The sequence below is a fragment of the Trichoderma ghanense genome (assembly GCF_004382785.1).
Source record: "Trichoderma ghanense strain CCMA-1212 chromosome Unknown scaffold_0, whole genome shotgun sequence".
Taxonomy (NCBI): domain Eukaryota; kingdom Fungi; phylum Ascomycota; class Sordariomycetes; order Hypocreales; family Hypocreaceae; genus Trichoderma; species Trichoderma ghanense.
Window position 1 is genome coordinate 3,129,650 of NW_027395663.1, and position 17,363 is coordinate 3,147,012.

At 53.0% G+C, this 17,363-nt stretch overlaps 5 protein-coding genes across 5 annotated transcripts; 1 reads left to right on the top strand and 4 right to left on the bottom strand.

Annotated features, from left to right (window-relative positions):
* Positions 1–5: 5 nt before the first annotated feature.
* On the bottom strand, positions 6–4,103 carry CCMA1212_001067 (Mitosis inhibitor protein kinase wee1; the record flags this gene model as incomplete). Its single annotated transcript, XM_073698507.1, has 3 exons — positions 6–710; positions 768–3,585; positions 4,099–4,103. 3 exons carry the CDS (start codon positions 4,101–4,103, stop codon positions 6–8), a joined length of 3,528 nt encoding a protein of 1,175 aa, XP_073563087.1.
* A 3,259-nt stretch (positions 4,104–7,362) lies between these two features.
* On the bottom strand, positions 7,363–8,547 carry CCMA1212_001068 (uncharacterized protein; the record flags this gene model as incomplete). Its single annotated transcript, XM_073698508.1, has 3 exons — positions 7,363–7,407; positions 7,460–8,463; positions 8,526–8,547. The coding sequence occupies 3 exons, from the start codon at positions 8,545–8,547 to the stop codon at positions 7,363–7,365; spliced, it is 1,071 nt and encodes a 356-aa protein (XP_073563667.1).
* Positions 8,548–9,512: 965 nt separating this feature from the next.
* Positions 9,513–10,952, bottom strand: CCMA1212_001070 (Endo-beta-1,6-galactanase; the record flags this gene model as incomplete). The annotated part of the gene is made up of 1 exon (XM_073698509.1): positions 9,513–10,952. The coding sequence occupies one exon, from the start codon at positions 10,950–10,952 to the stop codon at positions 9,513–9,515; it is 1,440 nt and encodes a 479-aa protein (XP_073563754.1).
* A 1,485-nt stretch (positions 10,953–12,437) lies between these two features.
* CCMA1212_001071 (uncharacterized protein) lies at positions 12,438–14,021 on the bottom strand (the record flags this gene model as incomplete). Its single annotated transcript, XM_073698510.1, has 2 exons — positions 12,438–13,135; positions 13,370–14,021. The coding sequence occupies 2 exons, from the start codon at positions 14,019–14,021 to the stop codon at positions 12,438–12,440; spliced, it is 1,350 nt and encodes a 449-aa protein (XP_073563755.1).
* Positions 14,022–16,715: 2,694 nt separating this feature from the next.
* On the top strand, positions 16,716–17,303 carry CCMA1212_001073 (uncharacterized protein; the record flags this gene model as incomplete). Its single annotated transcript, XM_073698511.1, has 1 exon — positions 16,716–17,303. One exon carries the CDS (start codon positions 16,716–16,718, stop codon positions 17,301–17,303), a length of 588 nt encoding a protein of 195 aa, XP_073563753.1.
* Between the last annotated feature and the right edge of the window lie 60 nt (positions 17,304–17,363).

Here is a 17,363-nt window from a genome sequence, read left to right on the forward strand (position 1 = left end):
CCTCTTTACACATCAGTCATGTCGAGGTCGCTGGTATCATGAGCGATGGAGACGGGGAACAACTCCGAGAGGCCCCAGTTGCCTTCGTAGACTGTGGCCGGTGCGTTGCGGTGCTCTGCCACCCACTGCATGCCTTCCAGGGCCAGGATCTCCTCGACGAATGGTCGATCCTCAGGCTCCTGCTGCGTCATCCACCGGACGATGGAGTCGAGGGAGCTGGGGTGGAAGGCCTCAACCATAAACTCAGGAGGCTGCTGAAGTTCCGATCGCTTAAAAGAGCCAAACAGGTTGCCGGGGCTGCGCGTTTTCTCGGCTCGGAGATCATCGCTCATCGCGGACTCGGTCGGATTACCAAGAGCATCCCGCTGGACATCGCTTGACGGCGTCCACGTGAGGCTCGGCACTTCGGAGAGATCCCCAGACCTGAGGGCAACCCATGTAGGCCCGTTGTCAGGGAGCACCACGTTGGCCGCCGTTTCCAAAGTCATCAGGCCCAGGGAAAAGATGTCGGCAGACTGGTCGGCTTTGCCCTCCAACATTTCCGGCGCCATGTATTCGCGGTCGCCCTCAATGTCCAGCTGCACGTCTTCAGAAACGGCCCTCGCCAATCCGAAATCGCCAATCTTGATGACTCCTTCAAAGGTAATGAAGATGTTTGCTGGTTTCATGTCTAGATGCATGAACCCAGCGTCGTGGATTTCCTTTAGGCCCTGTAAAAGAACGTTAGTAGCTCGACCGACATCCTACAAAGGGAACCGTCAACTTACCAAGCAAAGATCTTGCAAGATCTTGTAGATGCGGAAATCATCCAATCGACCAATCTGCCCAATGTTGGCCAAAAATTTATCGAGCGTTCCCTCTTCACAAAACTCGGTCTGGATATAGAGGTGAAAGTTATGCTCCCAATCGTCGATATATTGTACGACATGCTCAGAATGCGATAGGGCCCGTAGAATTCTAGCTTCGCGCAGTTTCGAGTCCCTGTCCTTGGGGCCATGGTACGGCTGCTTGCTCTTCTTGACAGCAAAGACCTGGCCCTTGGCAGGGCTCTTGCTGGGGCTGTCAACTGGAGTGAAAGAAGATGCAGAGAGGGCAACATGGTAATCTTGCTTGATTACACGGTATACCGTGGAAAACTCGCCCTTGCCAACCTGCTCAACCTTGTCAAACTTGGAGTGGAGGCTGGCGTCGACGTCCACGTTGCTGGAGCGACCATTGACCGGCGTGACGAAGATACTCATAGATGATCGGAAATCCCGGGACGTGGTGGGCGTGACCGGCGGCGGCATGGTTGTCTCTCCCCGGCCCTCTCCAGTGCGGGAGATGGATAAACGGCTAGCATCTAGTGGTAAGAGGCTGTCCTGGGGGGTCTGGGGGGTGCGCCTTCCATCGACAGGGCTCGCTGATTCAACAAACATCATCTTAGTACATACTCTGGTTCGGTTTGGCTTGAAAGTTGCGCGCCTAGACTGGGGCGTCGTCGAAATTGGAGGCTCAGCTTGGAGCGGCGGGGGCGCACTGAGCCCCCTCTGGGATCTTGCCCGTCCAAAAGAAGTCAAGGAAAGAGGGTCGGTTGAAGATGCTTCGCAGTCCATGGGAGTAGATCGATCGGCTAGCAACTCTGCTCCTTCGACTTGGCTCCTTGGTACGGCGGACTCCTCCGGGGTCGACTTACAACTGATGATTCGTGATGGTGTTGCCTTGACTGTTGACGAGGAGAGCGCAAATGTCCGATTGGCACTGGGGCTTTCCTGAGAACTTTCACTAAGGCTGCTCAGGCCGCTGAAGCTTGGCGTCAAAAGATTCTTGGTCGGGGTTGGGGGGGCTTCTTCGCCTTCGGCGGTGGCCGCAAAGTCGAGACTATCGGCAAACAATTTCCGGTCGTCGCCATCGACGCTGAGGATGCTCCCGCGGCGGGAAGCCAGAGCACTGCCGCGTTGGAAAATCGACAGACCTTTGGAAGGGTTGCCAACGGTATCAGGGGCACGAGCCAGTATGGAGTTTTGGAAGGGGGTGGAGGGGATGCCGCCAAACGAGTAGCGAGTGCTTCCCCTCTTCTTTCCAGCACTGCCCGTGGGCGGCGGGAAGGTTGCGAACGGGTTGATGTGCTTTTTGCACGGCGTATCCGGAGGCGCCATCTTCTTCTCAGCCTCTTCCTCCGGATTTCGGTTGACCTTGGAAACGAGGCCGGTGGAGCTGAAGGCGCCGACCCAAAGCTGGTGCGACTGGTTTGGCGTTGCGATGGCGGCCCTCTGCTCCATGAAAGATCGAGCAGTGGGCCGACTGGCGCCGGGCGGCAGAGACCTGGAGAAGGGATGCGGCCGTTGCGCAACCTTTGCTGGCGCATAGAGCGACTGCTCCTCGGTCAGACTGTTGCCGGATGTGGACGTGGTCAGCGTCTTGGACAGCGGGTGAGGCTGGTGATTTTTGGTTTCCGCCGTGGAAACGATCGCGCTGGGCGCAAAAGGATTCTCTCGAACCGCTGACGGGGGCACGAACGAGTCAGTAGAGAGACGCGGGCGGTGCCTAACAGGCGTCGAGAATTCACCGCCAAGCTGCGAAAGCTGTCGCTCACCAGACCGTTTTCCCCACGAAGTCTTTTCGCCGTAGCGTTGCTGCAGCGTTGACCGCCGGAGAGACGAGGACCGTTTCGGAATGCTGGATGCAGTTGTATGAGACGCTAGGGCATCCCGTAGAGCAGCCCCCGATATGCCAGATAGCTCGTACTCAGGAAATGCGTCTTCATGTATGTCGAAACCGCTAGGCGGGGACGCGCCCGAGCCGAAAACGTTCACATCCTCCGTCTGCACAGAATTCACGATGCCGTACAAGCTTCGTCGCTTGGCGACGGGGCTGCCCTGGTTCGACTTGTCCAAGTTCATCGTTGCGTCGCTGCGCTTCAGGACACCTGCAGTAGGCGGCATGGGAGAGTCGCTGATCGAATCCAAGGTCTTTAGAAACGGAATCTGAGAGGCTTCCACACGGTCAGGTTGCACACTATGTCGGGTCAATCTGTCGACAGTCTTTCGCGGTACCGAGCGGCTGGGAGTGTCGTTTATGCTGCTGTTATTTTCCTGGTCGAAAAACCTCGGGCCTCTTGGAGGATACGTAGGCGAGCGCGAGGAGCTCGAGTTTCCCGAATCAGGCGTGGCGCTCAAGGCGCGCTTCAAGGGGCTCTTTGAGGACGCTCGCGTTCGGGTGATGCGTGAAGGGGTTGCAAGTTTCAAGCTTTTTGTAGAGCCGGATCGGAGCGAGAGTTTGACACCTGGCCGAAGGGGCGTTTGCGCAGGTGACAGGGACGGGGCGCCGGAAGGAATCGTCGAGCTGACAGCTGGCGGAGCCGACTGCGGAGGCCTCAGCACCCGTTGCTGGAGTGGTGTTGTAATGATTCGTCGGCACGGAGATTGTGAGCCCTGCCGTGCCTTGTCTGAACCTCGAGAGCTTGTTCGTGAGAGGAGCTTGGAGGGCGATCGTGACGTGGCCCTTCGATGATTGCGCACAGCGGTCGGGTCCATATGATGGACGTGGGTAGGCGAGGGCAGTGCCAAAGTGCCACCACCACCGCCGCTGGTAAAGGACATGGCACTGGAATGAAGGTAGTGCAAAACAATGCTCGCGAGTCGTTCTTCCTAGGGATGTGAGAGAGCCGAGGCCCAAAAACACTAGGTCGGGGAATGTCGATGATACTGAATGCGTCTGATGCGGAGCGTGGCTTCGAATCAGCAGGTCTCCTCGTAACGGGCGACGTATCGAGTGCGCTTGTAGATGATCTTGTCGGTTTGGCGGGAGTCTCTAAGATGGCCGAGAATATGTGTGCATCACGCCGAGATATAAAATGCACAAACACAAAACGTAAATTGGCTGCCTTGAGGAATCGGAGTCTGAAATGCTCGTGAAACGAAAATCCAGTCAAAATGGCTTGCGTTGTGTGAACCGCAGCAGAGGTCGGGGTATAGAGAAACAGCACACAGAGGTGGGGATGTCTGGGGAGGGCTATGCCTGGTGTTTAAGAAGAAAACGAGAGACAAGCCGTGAAGATGCTCGAGCGGGTCGCAGTGCAGGATACCAAAAGAGCGTCTTATCCAGGACGGCCACTACAGCATGCTTCTTGATCGGCGGCAAGCAGGCGGGGCCGAGAGTCAAAAGAAGGCCCAATGATGCCAGCGGTCCAACGGGTAAGTCGACGGCTCAGAACGCGGAGCAATGGCTGGTGTTGGCCAGAGGCAACCACAGCATGGCGTTGCCGATGGGACGGAGAGGCAGGAAACGCAGACAGAAGAGAAATTGGTGCTCACGATGCGCAGGATCTCGGCGCAGGATCGCAAGGTATCGCCCGCTTTGTGTTTGATCCGGTCGATGTTTTGATATAAGGATGGCGGATGCGCCTGCGTCGATCAATAGTCGGCTTGGGGGGATCGCAAAGCCAATGTTCCGCAAGGCCAATTCTGTCGCCCCGGGAGCCTCTCAAGCGCCCACCCCTTGTTCAGTCGCCGGGTCGCTCGCTCCTGTTGTCGTCTGTCCTGCTCGGCACTGTATCTTGCGTGGTGACTCGGGTAGCGGTTCGAGACCGACTGTGGCAGCGCGGCGGCGGTTCCTCTCAGCGAGCGGCGCTGGATTCGGGAACGGCAGTGATTCAGTTGCGAGACAGAGTAAAACAAAGGCACGACGCAGGGAGGGAGTGAATGTCCAGGTCGGGGGGCTGGATGGTATGCAGAGGTTCGAGTCGAAGGCAAAGGCGAAGGCGCAGACGGAGTGTGAAGGGAGGGCGAGTGCGAGTGCGAGTACAAGCCCACGGAAGGAAGTTGCTCGACGGTGACGGGTTCCAGAGCTGGCAAGAGCTGGCTGGCTGGCTGGGCCCTCCTGCCTTACGTCGACGTTGGTGGTAGTATTACTGTACTTTTAGGTCGTACCTTCCCAGGTTCCAGTGCGGGAGGCGCAAAAGGCGCGACTGAGCTCCTGCATTGTTTATCATCTTACCAAATGGGGACTAGCGCGTCACGCGGAACGCGTTCTTCAACCAGCCGAAGTGGGTACCATTTGGCCACGGCCCCTGTTGTCCGCCCGGCAGAATCTGAGCCCCATCAAGCCATGTCCAAGTTGAGCCCTGCAGATCCCGGGCCACGAGATGCATCGCTGCATCCAGCAGATCCTCAAGCTCCGAGGCTCTTTGATCGATTGATGATTTACTATCCTGCTTGGCCGTGCAGATACTGTGGATTTTGAGAGAATACCTACGCACCTGCAGCATATCATGACTACCTAACTCTCCCTCAACTCACTATGGCCACGGCATCCCATCACCTGTCAGATATCTTTCCCTCCATTGCAACGGGCACGACATTGCATTTCTGGCATCCAAGGGGCTCTTATCAAACCCCACGTCACCTCTTAGACAGCTTCATCACAGACACTTCAATCTTTCAGCGCACAGGCCAAACCGTCCACTGCCCATCAATTCACGGACCGCCACTGCCCTAGACCGTGTGCGCAGTTGCATGTAAGGTAGTATCAAGTCGCCCCAATACAGCATTCCTCCGTCATGTTTGGCGTTGCATCGGTCAAGGCCCGTGAAACAAGCGCCCGGGCACGATTCCATGTTTCCAACAGCCGCATCTGACGCATCCTCCCATCACGGCCCAGGAGGGGCACCGAGAGTGATCGCTGACAGCTGCAGGAACGGCGCCTCAGCCTTGGGCGAATCGATGATCAATGTGACATGGATCGGATGGTTGGAGGAGTGCTTGGACACTTACAGTTGGCCAAACCATTTCTGATTCTCCCTGCGGATTTGTTTCGGCCTTCTCGTCTTGCTTCTCCTCTTTCATTCTCCTCTGAAACTGTCGATTGCCTGTGCCACTGCCCGTCCACCTAATGTCAGGGTCCAAGTGGCACGGGCCAATGTGCAAAGTGCTGCATGCATGGAGGATGGGATGGTCAATGTTCCGCCTGAAGACGCCGACTCAGCCGCCAATGCAAGAGACAAACGCCGATTCTCTCCATCATCTTTGCTCATGTATGTCTCTCTTTCTGCAAACCCAGCCTCCTCTGTGTGCTCTTCAGATTCTCCAGCCAAAGAGGGGACCATCGCCACCTCGCCCGTCGGCCAAAACAAACAGCGTCATTGTTTACTTTGAGCACTCGAAAGTCTGCGAATCTGTCGCCACTGTTTTGTTTTGTGGCAGCGTCTTGCCAGACAACACAGCCCACCGGTTCAACCCCACCCTTCAAGCCGGACCCTTATTGCCACATTTCTCAAGCTTTCCAGCTGTTGTTCAAAGTCCCACGGCTGAGGCTAGAGTTAGTGCATGCTCCTCTCAAAACTGTTCTTTGTAAGGGAAGAGGCTTCCCCCCTTAAGCCTCGATGCTCATTTCGCTTCTTCGGGTCGCCATTCCGGACCCTATCAGTTGGGTCTCTGACGGCGCACTCCATTCTCAGCCCGATTGCGCTGGGAGGGGAAGCGTGAGTGTAAGTGTATGTACGCCACTTTTCAACTGTTGGCCAGCAAGGGCGTGGTCTCACCATCACGATTGTTCCAGATTCGTACGAAGTGGTCAGAAGAATGTGTGGTTATCCTCTCCCTTGCCTCTGTGAAAATTTTCCAACTGGTATTCGAGCCTAGTCAACAGCCAGAATCATGCCATGATTGGTGAAAGCTTCCTAAAATGACAGGCCACTTTCGGACAGATCGAGAATGGCGGCATTTCGTTGTCTCACAATGGTCATGCCTACCTACTTACCTATGTACTCCTCTACGGCAGCCGAGGCTCTTGCGCACGATGTCGTTTAAACGTAGTACCTGCGAAATTGCAGCCCTCAAGTCCAATAGCGTTTCATTTCAGAGGATGATTACAGAAAGCTACCTACTCAACAACTTTGAAGTAATTGACCGACGGGGAAAATTGACTCCAATAAGTATTCACTTGAGATGTCAAGGAGGGGGATAGAGCCCAAGATGGGCTACCCTACATCAAGTCACAGATTGGAGATTTTGCTCCCAGAAAGAGCATTGCATGAAGTATACAGGGCGTTGACTAGGTATCCTGATATGAATGAAATACTGCTAGTCGTATAAGAAAATCCTTCTCCATGTGTTTTAAGTTCGTGCTCCATGCCTGAGCTATCCCGAATCGTTGTCTTTTGGATGACGTTCATTCCGTTGTGACCTGCGCGTCATATCGGACCATAGGCTATTCAACGATGTGGTTCTGCACATCATGCAGCCTAATTTCCTTCATTTAGATCATTGATCTCGTGTTGGAGTACCCTGCAGGCGCAGCTTCGATTCGTTATGCTTCTCCCGCTTTTTGGAAATGTATGGCGGTTCACACATGCTCGCTAGTCACCATACATGTAGACGCAATTCAATACAACTCCATCTTCTCCAAGTGAATCAACCCGTTCGGAGGCTGTGTCAAACGTCAGTAATCACTTCAAACCAAGACACAACTCTTGACTCACCGGAATGAACTGGCGCAGCTTGACGCCCGCCTGCCGAAACACCTCTGCCGCCTCCGTGTCCATGCTATACCCATGAGCATACACCACCTCCGCGATGCCCACCTGACAGATCTTGATGCTACACGTCAAGCACGGACACGTATCGCAGTACAGCACGGAGCCCTCCCGGATACGCTCCCGTCCGGCCTCCAGGAGCGCATTCTCCTCTGCGTGGATGCACAAGCACGTGGCCAGCCCGACGCCGGAGCTGTTGCCCTCGTTGCATCGGGGACAGCCGCCGTCGGCGCAGTTTCGCAACCCGCGCGGCGTGCCGTTGTACCCCGTGCTGATGACTCGCCGCTCTCGCCCGACCAGGACGCAGCCGACTCGGCGCTTCATGCAGTTGGATCGCTGAGAGGCCAGGGACGCCAGTTCCATAAAGTACGTGTCCCAGCCGGGCCGCATACGGTCGGGGTTGGGAATGTCGAGCTTTCCCAGCGTTGCGTAGAGATGAGCCAGGGAGGACGACGTGTTAAGCAGCCTGACGGTGGCCCGCGAGATGAGCGGCTGTAGACCTGTGGCCGGGTCGTAGAGATGCAGGTCGTTCTGCGCGACAAAGTCCTCGAGGCTAATGGCAGCTTGCTCGGGCTGCTTGGAGCGCTGCTGGAATCGCCGCCAGCGCACGGTGAGCGGAGCGTCGATGGAGATGAGCAGGAAGAATGGTCGCCGGATGAAGACGTCGAGCACCTTTTCCGTGGGGATGTCCGTCGTCACAAAGCGGCTGCGCCATCGCCGGGTGACAAAGTCCAGCAGCTCCTCGGCAGTAGCAAAGACATGCGAGGAGGTGATGCCGTTGCTCGTCGCGAGGGCGTTTGAGGAAGCCGCATTGCTGCCGCCGACTGATGAAGATGAATTCTCTGTAGCCTGCTGGTCTGAGACTGGCGCAGGGGTCTGCAGGTAGAGGTGCTTGAAGCCGTGATGCTCAACCAGATATTGCGCTACCGTCTTCTTGCCCGAGCAGATGCCTGAATGTCCAGTTAGTCGCTGTGCTTTGCTTGGGGTGTTACTTGGTATATGAAGTGCTTACTGCCACAGATTCCGACGAGCATCTTGGTTTCAAGCTCGCAAACTTGCAAGCTTCTTTTTTTTTCTTTCTTTGAATTACACCGAGTCTCACGACTGCAGATTGAGGATCAAGTCTCATGGACGCCCAAAAGAATTTCAACACGGGATTGGCAGGTGGGGCGATGCGGAGGATAACCTGCACTCAGCCATATGGAGTACCTTATTATGGAGAGGTACAGTCAAATGCTTTGCTGGAAGTTGCAACTGTACGAAAAGCCAATTAGATGGATAAAAGCGAAGAGGAAAAAAACATGGGCGCTGCTGCAACATTTCAAGAACTTCTAGGGCATTGGCGTGAAATTTGAGAGAAGTACCAAAGGTTTGCAAAAAGTAGAAAAAGAAACAAAAAATATGCCCTCACACAGATTTGAACTATGGACCTTCGCATTACGAGTGCGACGCTCTACCCCTGAGCCATAAGGGCATTTGGCAGCCAATTCTGGGCTGTGGAGCCCAGGTTATTGCATGATAACGGCTGAAAATGATAGCCTTATATACCTTTGCACTTTTCTCTTCAAGCAATTTTCACTGACTTCAAGTACTGGGTGAACATGATGCAGGCAGGCTTTACACCACTTCCGCTCAAACCATTTTTAATATCGTAGAGTAATTCTGCTTATTGTACAATCCCCCAATCCTCAATTGACATATTGAATGCTGGTGAAGGTGGAGGCTACGTATATGTGTCCTACATCTGAATTTCGATTGTGGGAAGTGGTACCTCTTCGCCTTTGCCCATCAGATTATCGGTTCAATGTGAAACTCTGTTCAACAACTTGTATATCAGCATGTGTGCATGTAGACTAAGAGGCCGCACAATGAGTCCGTAGGTAGGTACCTACAATTTCATCCTTGATTGCTGATACTACCTAGGTAGGTACCTAATGAGAATAGGCGTTCAAAATGTTATATACCCAGACTCCAGGGTGAACCCATGTTGTCCGTCTTACTATTTCAACACGACACCACTGACTTCAAAGGTCTGCACCTGTCCACTCGAGAAAGCCGCAGAAAACCTTCCATTGTTAATCTTTGTGTCCGTGAAGCTCCTGTACTGATCTCCCCCGCCTGTCTGGGTGCTCCATCGCGGCACTGTTGCACCGTTGCTGCCCGCAGTCTTGGCCCGAGTAAGGTCAAAGGTAATCGTCTGAGCACTTCCCCAGTTCGCGGCAACAATGACGAGCTTCTGAGAGCCAGCGTCATAAGCAACGGCGGTGTTGTCATCGGGCGTAGACAGGATTTGCATGCCCTGCCTGATGTGGCGGGTGAGTTGCGCAAGGACAAAGTACTTGGTGCTTGCCGACGAGAGCGTCAGCCGGTCGTTGTCACCAACGATGAGCCCCCAGCCGGCGCCGTCAATGGCCTGCCAGTACACCCAAGCAGTGGGATGGAGCCAAGTGAAATCGAGGAGCAGGTTTTGGTACATGGACTTTCCACTCGCATCGGAGTCACCGTATTCGCTGTTCCAGAGCCTCTTCCCGGCTTGACTGGCAAGGCTGTAGAGAGTGTCACGCCGCCCACCGCTGCCCTGGTAGCCGTGGACATTGATACGCTTCACAGCGCTTCGCACGGAGCTGTTGAAGCCCTGCCAGGTTGAAATGGCCAAGTCATAGCTGTTCTCATCCGATGAAGCCACAAAGGACGACAAGCCACGCGATGAAAGCTCTGTGTTGAGATAACCGATGACTGTAGCCATCGTCGACACACCGAAATGGCAACCCTCTTGAGTACCGTCGGCTGTCCACCAGGTGGAAGACGGCTCGTTGAAAGCCTCAACTGATTGAAACTCGATTCCCCAGCTCTGCTTAGCATGCTGAGCAACATTGGCAAGATACACAGCGTGGTTTTGGTAGTTCCACGACTGGAGATTGTCGGTCGAGCCGCTGCCCGACGGATTGTGGTTATTGCACATCCACCACATGGGAGAGTTGGAGAAGAGCTCAAAGATGTTGGCGCCGTTTGCTTTGGCTTTTTGCAGCATTGCTCGCTGATTCCCATCGACGTTCCAGTTCCAGCTCGATGAAGAAGGATCGGTACTGGCCCAGTCGAGCCAGAACCCGTCCATCTGCCGAGACGGCTTGATGTTGGGTGAAACTACCATGGTGGCTCCATCGTAACTGTTGTTGCTGCATGCGCCAGCGTTGTATCGAGCAATGTTGAAGCCCAAGCCCGGTAGGGTCTGGCCACTGACGGCTTGGTTGTTTCTGCTGAAGAATACACTGGCAAGATCATCTCGGTTGCCAAACGCTTTTGCCCACCAAGCGAGAGATACGCCCCAGCCTTCCCAGGTTCCCCAGTTGGAGTTTGGGTCGATGGAGAGCGTTGTGTCAGCCCCGGCTCTCTGGGAAAGCAGAGCAAGGGCTAGAGATGGAAGGACAATGGATCGCATGATGACTGAACGGGACAGCGGAGAAGATTTGCGGATAGAATGGTAAGGATGCAGATTGCACATGAAAAGTCCAGTCCTTGGAGTTGAACTTGTTCTTATATCTTGCGCAAGAAACTTCCATTTACTTGATCAGGCACTCGCCTAACCTGGGACGTCGGCTGCACTGTTGCAATGCGACGCAGAGTATCATCAGATGAATGCAATCTCGTCATCAGCATTCTTGTCATGGGCTCGCTTGTAGCGGAGCGGAGGCTATACATTTAGGCAGAACGGGAGAGGTGAAGAAGTTCTGTAAGAGCATTACTCTTTGCTTAATTGAGAATTTCCTATTCGAGCGGTTATGGAATATGCATGACCACAAGCGTTTCCACTTCAGTTACGCTTAATTACAACACATTACGTAGCTTTCACTACATGTAGTCAGTATGAATTTTTCACGATAGTAGAAGAATAGGCCAAAAATGATAACAATAGCGAAGACATGCTCAAGTTCGTCGTAACTTACAGGGAAGCGATGGATTAATCGGAGTACCCGAGAACGAGGCTTTTGGGATAGAAGAGCGCAAGGTCAAGGAGATGATACCTTCTAAGACACAGTTGAGTTGAGAAACAGCTGGCTACACCTGACGCTGATATTACAGGTAAGGTTGAGTTGAGAGGCGCGGTTGAGAATGATATTCATGATGAATTAATGGGTCTTATCAAAATGAACCAAAGCTGATCGGAAGAAATCAAAGAAGCGCAGGGATACATACTGGAGAAGAATACTTGATGCCCTTACAGGCTTATGTTGCATTCCGAGTTAACCGTTTCTCTGCGCTACATAGTCTATACCGCCACGAGTATGCGTTTCAGTTTTAAGACTATATCAAATGCTTCGTACAGGGGTTTGTGTTCTGGTGAGGGTGAGGCTATTAGACGCCCCCTCCATAAATATCGAGCAGAATTGCTCTGAGAAGTCTCAGCTTGACCGGACTTTCGACAAGCGGTTCCACGTCTTTGCTGAATGGGCGCGTCGGACAAAGATGTGATTGAGGCCCTACAAGCCATGGGGCAAACATACGGGAGGCTGAGAACCATCTTTGATGACTACGTTGGTAACCCTGATCGATTGATGCACCACTACCAAATGGACGATATGGACAAGCTCATCAGGGAGATCCAGACAACGTATCTTAACCCCACGAGGAGCCAACCAGAAGGGCTCAACAGGCTACGAACAATATCTTTTGAGAGACACCCAGAGCTTGAACAAAGGCTGACTGAGCAATTCCTATTAGGACTATCCCAGCTATGTTGCGTCGCTCTCTAATAATGAGTAATGGGAGCACTATTGATAGCAAGAATAAACCAAACTCCAACCGCGTACAGAGCTGACTATCATCTCAACTCATCCAACGAGTGATCAAACCTAGTGAACAGCCCAGATGAAGATAAACAGCGCCTCAACAAAAAGACAGAGAAACAATAGTCCGAGACGGAATCTCATTCAACCTCGTCCAACGACGAAGGAGCAATCGTCCTCTCCTCCCTCCGCATTTCCCACAAAGATTGAGGCTCAATCACCTGGCAAGGCAATCGCAAGTAGTAAATGGCATCTCCCAGAAAGCGAATCTCTTCCTCCACCCGCTCAAAGCACACGGCAAGGTCCCCCCAACCGGTCTGCCAGACAACAACCTTCCACGCTTTGACAATCTCAGAAGTGAGGTATAAACCGATATCCCATGTGCCTCGCCACGTAATGGAGGGCCCCGTCTCCGGCTTTCGATATATGAAAGCACACGCCTGGCCCTGCTCCTCGCCATTCCACAGCACCAATGTATGCAGCAGGGGCATTCTCATAGCAACCGTTGCGGCGTCATATATTAGAGCAGCTGCTTCCGCGGGAGATTCCGAGTTCAAGACGGAAGATGTTAGACACAAGGATTGTAGGTGCCACCAATTGTAGGTTTCGTAGCAATAAGAAAAGAAGACTTTGGCGTCAAACAAGAGCGACACCCAGACATGTTGGTACGCAGTGCTTGCCCAAGCAAAGGCTCCCGCGATCGTGGGCATCACTTGCTCTTGGAAGTTGTCATAGCCGGGTATTTCGTTCAACGCGACGGATAGCTCATCACTGATGTTTTCGAAAATGACCAGCTTTCGTATTTCCGTTTGGGGGGTGTCAATGTCCAGCTGTAACCCTATAGGTGCATGTGAGTCACAAGCCGGTATGCGAAGAAGATATCAGGGGCGCAGTTCCAATCGCAACGGGCAACGCCGCTCGTGGTAGAATGGAAACAAGAGCATCAACGCACCTGGATTCATCTGGACCATCACATCAAATGCATAATACCACGTTCGCCATGGCTCATATATCAACTCTTGTAAGCAAGGCATCTTCTGTAGTATCTTCGCCATAACCGAGGGCAGCATACAGCGTCGGAAGGTACGGCGTATCACGAAGCTGGTGACGACCGGAGCAGGCGGCGTTTCATACCTAGCGACACCTCGCACAAACGAGTAGATTCGCCATATATAATCCGGTAAAGCAGTCTGAGTCCGTTCCCCGGCGGTCCAGCCATGCCAAGGGTCGTGGAGACCGAGATAGGATTTGATCGTTTCAGAAGGGGCTCCGTAGTAATAATGTCTGTACCAATGCATGGAGTCGCTCTCGGAATACGCATTGAGCTCCAGCTTGATGCCCCTTCCCGACGGCCGCCGTGGCCAAGAGCTGAGAATTCGCAAAAGCTTGTAAAGACACCCGACCACGAGGCCCGTGTTGACACCAAGCTCCATCAGATCCTCTTGCTCCCGGCAAAGATCGCAGTCGTAGATGAGGAGGCTGATATTGAGACGGATGTGCTCCACTCGATCTCGTCTCTTCTGTGTGATGTTCTTCTTCAGGTGACCTATCGTCTCGTTCTCCAAGTTGATCCGTCGAAGATTCTCCGTCTCAATGACAGACTGCCATTCCATGCAGACGGATGCAAGCGAAGCCCAGCCAGGTTCTTTGTCGCGTACAACCTCCATCAGGATCGATCGTCGGATTTCCCATGGCAAGCCGGACCAGGTTGCGCCATTCTGCATGGTTTTCGAGCTGCAAACTGGGGGAAGAGGATGCTTGAGAGGATCGTTGGTGGATGACAATGAGTCGATAGCCACCCCTATCGGCAAGTCTGAGAGCAAATAGATAACGATGCTGCGAGTACGTATTGCTTTCAAACTGCGCCTCTTGTTGTTATTCTCGAGAACAGCTCCAAGAACAACAGAATCAGGGGCAAAGCAATTTTAGAATTTGTTTATTCCCATTTCGTTGGTTGAAAGTGCATGCGGATTGACATCTCTTCCAAGTAAGAACGACCCGGGCAGCTCCAAGTCAACTTGCACATCCTTAGAAGGAGAAGCCGTCCGATTTCGACTTCCGAGTAGGTGTGTAAGAAGCTGAAAAGCATGTTGTGCAATCCAGAACATGAACTGGAGCGTAGAATGCTGGCAAGGCCGGTGAGTGATTGATTGCGTTCCGTTGGATAAGGATGCCATGTTTCAAGTTGAGGATCAAGGTGGTGAGTGATAAGAGTTGGTGAAGCTCCTACTTGCACTTGCTATCAACCGTCCAGGTTTACTAGGAAAACACTGGTCTTGACTATTGCCTAGGACTACAGGGGGCAATGTTGTAGAGTCACAAAGTTCTTTCACCAGGAAGCGCTGAAAAAAGAAAGAACGGTGTTGCGTTAGCTTTGAGAGAGTAACAAGTAATTGCTCTATATATGCCAATTCCTGAATATAATGGACAAGCTCCGACAGAGAATGCCGTTGCTTTATCTGACCGACCTAGAACAAGTTTACTAATAGTATAAACATCAATTGGGGAGTTGTTGACTAGGGGCGTGATCCGCGTTCTTACAAAGTAAAGCCCGTTTCTGCCATCTCCATGGCTGTCGGCTTCGACGTCATGCCCCCTTCTCGTTCTGCCTCATCTCAATATCTTTCAGCCATGCCTCACTCAGAAAAAAAATGACTCAGACAGTCGAGCTATCACAGCTCAACATACACAACTGTATCCTCATTCCTCACGAGTAATGCTGCGGCTCTTCGCCTTCAGCGCTTTCGCTCAGGTCACGCTCAGCAGCTCCGTCAAGGCCTCAAGCGCCGACCCTGACCTGTCTCGGTATAATCTCACAGCGACCCTGCCCATAGTTCACTTCGATCCTCCATATACGTGGCCCAACTATGCTCCCAGCCTATTAATCTACCTGCGTCCGCCTGCAAGCGCGCGTCATTTGCGAGTGTTTCGAGCAAAGCTCCCCTGACGCCGGTTCTAGATACTGGCTCAAAGAGCTTGCTGAAATACAAAGGGCTACCGGTGGATGAAGCTGAAGAAGCAGAGAGGATTCTCTCAAGACCCGCGCGATTGGAAGAACGTCTCGGGTTGGGTTAGCATTGACGGCGGCGACTGTCGATCATCCAACGTTCTCGTCAACACGGGGCTCACACAATTTATCTATCGACCGCTGATACTTCGGTCCGCTTGGTACCTTGAAACACATCTTCCACAGCAAAGGTCTTGGCAGCTGGTCAGAACGTGCTGGTCCGACTTGGTCCAGTCGATGGAGATGGGGATGGATTGGTGCGGTACAAGCTTACGGCTGGAGACACCAGCAGCTTGGAGGATCCCGATGAAGTGAGGGTAAAGCTGGTGGACGACGGCATGGAAGAGAAGATTAACACGGGGGTGTGGGGATGTTCTTTTACCGTGGGTGGGAGAGCGCCTTTGATGCAGACCGCGGTTGGTGGTGGATGAAGTATGTTGGGCATGCTTAGAAGCAAGTGAGTGCAAGGGAAGGTTATTGATATGGACATAATACCCTTCGCGTGACTCTGCTACATGCTTCTCTCGTGTCTTCTCATCGGTTTTGGCAGACTGTAGGGCCAACTGTGCCAATTCCCATCTGCAATGTCTTCCGGCCTTTGGGGCTTTTCAGCAGTCCTTTTAACCAACTATATGCCGATAGACTCGCATGGGTGAGCCCCTCACATGGAATCCTCGCAATGAACAGCACGGAATCGAGCGTCTGCCTGTTTTGGTGGTGTCAGCACGGGCTGTAATACGGTGTAACGCCACTCAGACAAGAACTCGAGGCCCGAGATTCCTCGTGAGGAGTCACAGCCAATTGAGTTTCCGATGGTTGAATCGTATATCGCCGCGCGGTTATATATATTCATGCCCATTTAGTCTCTAAATCTTTCATTTTTTGTATCACGTCAACCGGGCATTGGTTAATGAAGAATTGGTCTCATTCTCGATATTCTGTAGGAATCGACACCTCCAAACCAGTAATGGCCAGGGTCAGCAATTCTCTGTTTCCATAACGACTGTAGGATGGAAGCAAAGCTTTTGAAAAGCTGCAGAAGGTTGGCTAAATACGTGAAGCGTGGCAACCACCAGTGTGGGTGATTGGAGATCTATCCTTCACGAGCTGTTATATTTCGACGCCATGGAGCCGGAGCTGGGGAATGGTCTGACATGCAGTTTACTACAGGAGAGGTCAGAATATAGGCCAACCTTGAGCATATTACTACGAGTAAAGCTTGATTCGAGTGTAAGCTTTCATCTCATTCGACAATCTGACTATATATGGGGGAGACTGTTGCCGTATGTATCTGTTCTGTTGAGCCTCAACTCAACTTGAACTCTTTCAAGTCGGTGCCACGAGTAAGACTCGCCTACCATCCTACCAGGCCGGTCACATCGCTCTCTTCCACCTCAATCAACCATCAGCCATGCCAGACAAAGTTCCCACCCTCGTCGAATCAGGCCTCCTCAACGGCGGCAAGCGTTCCGTCATCGCCTCAGACCACGGCCCCGGCTCAACCACAATCCCCCACTACCACAAGACCTTTGCCGAAAACTTCAAGCTGCACTCGGGCTCGATAACCATCATTTCCGCCCCAGAGGGCGTCAGAGACGCCGCCGCCATGCGGGAACTCGCTCTCGGCGTCGGCGAAAACAGCACCATCCCCATGTTCACGGCGCACAAGTTCATCGCCGGCGAGGGCGGCGCAAACGTTACGGTGACATTTGAGCCTGCGGCGATTGGCTTTGAGAGGACGGTGCTCATCATGCGCGGGTTGCAGGAGGATGGCGAGTATAAGCCGTGGGGGGATGGCGCGAATGAGGAGAATGCCATGTTGCTGTCTGTTTTGAGCGAGTTGACGGACTCGCATCCGCTGACGGCGGAGGATGCGGAGATGATTGGGAAGCAGGATAGGGAGGCGCATGAGAAGTTTAAGGGTGAACTCATTGGGCTGTATGCTACGGATGATATGATCAAGGAGGCTGTGGCCAAGACTGCTGCTGCATCTGCGTAGCGGGGTTTGATCCTGTCAGGGGTGAAGCTTGCAATCAGTCAGTCCGTCGATGGAATAAGA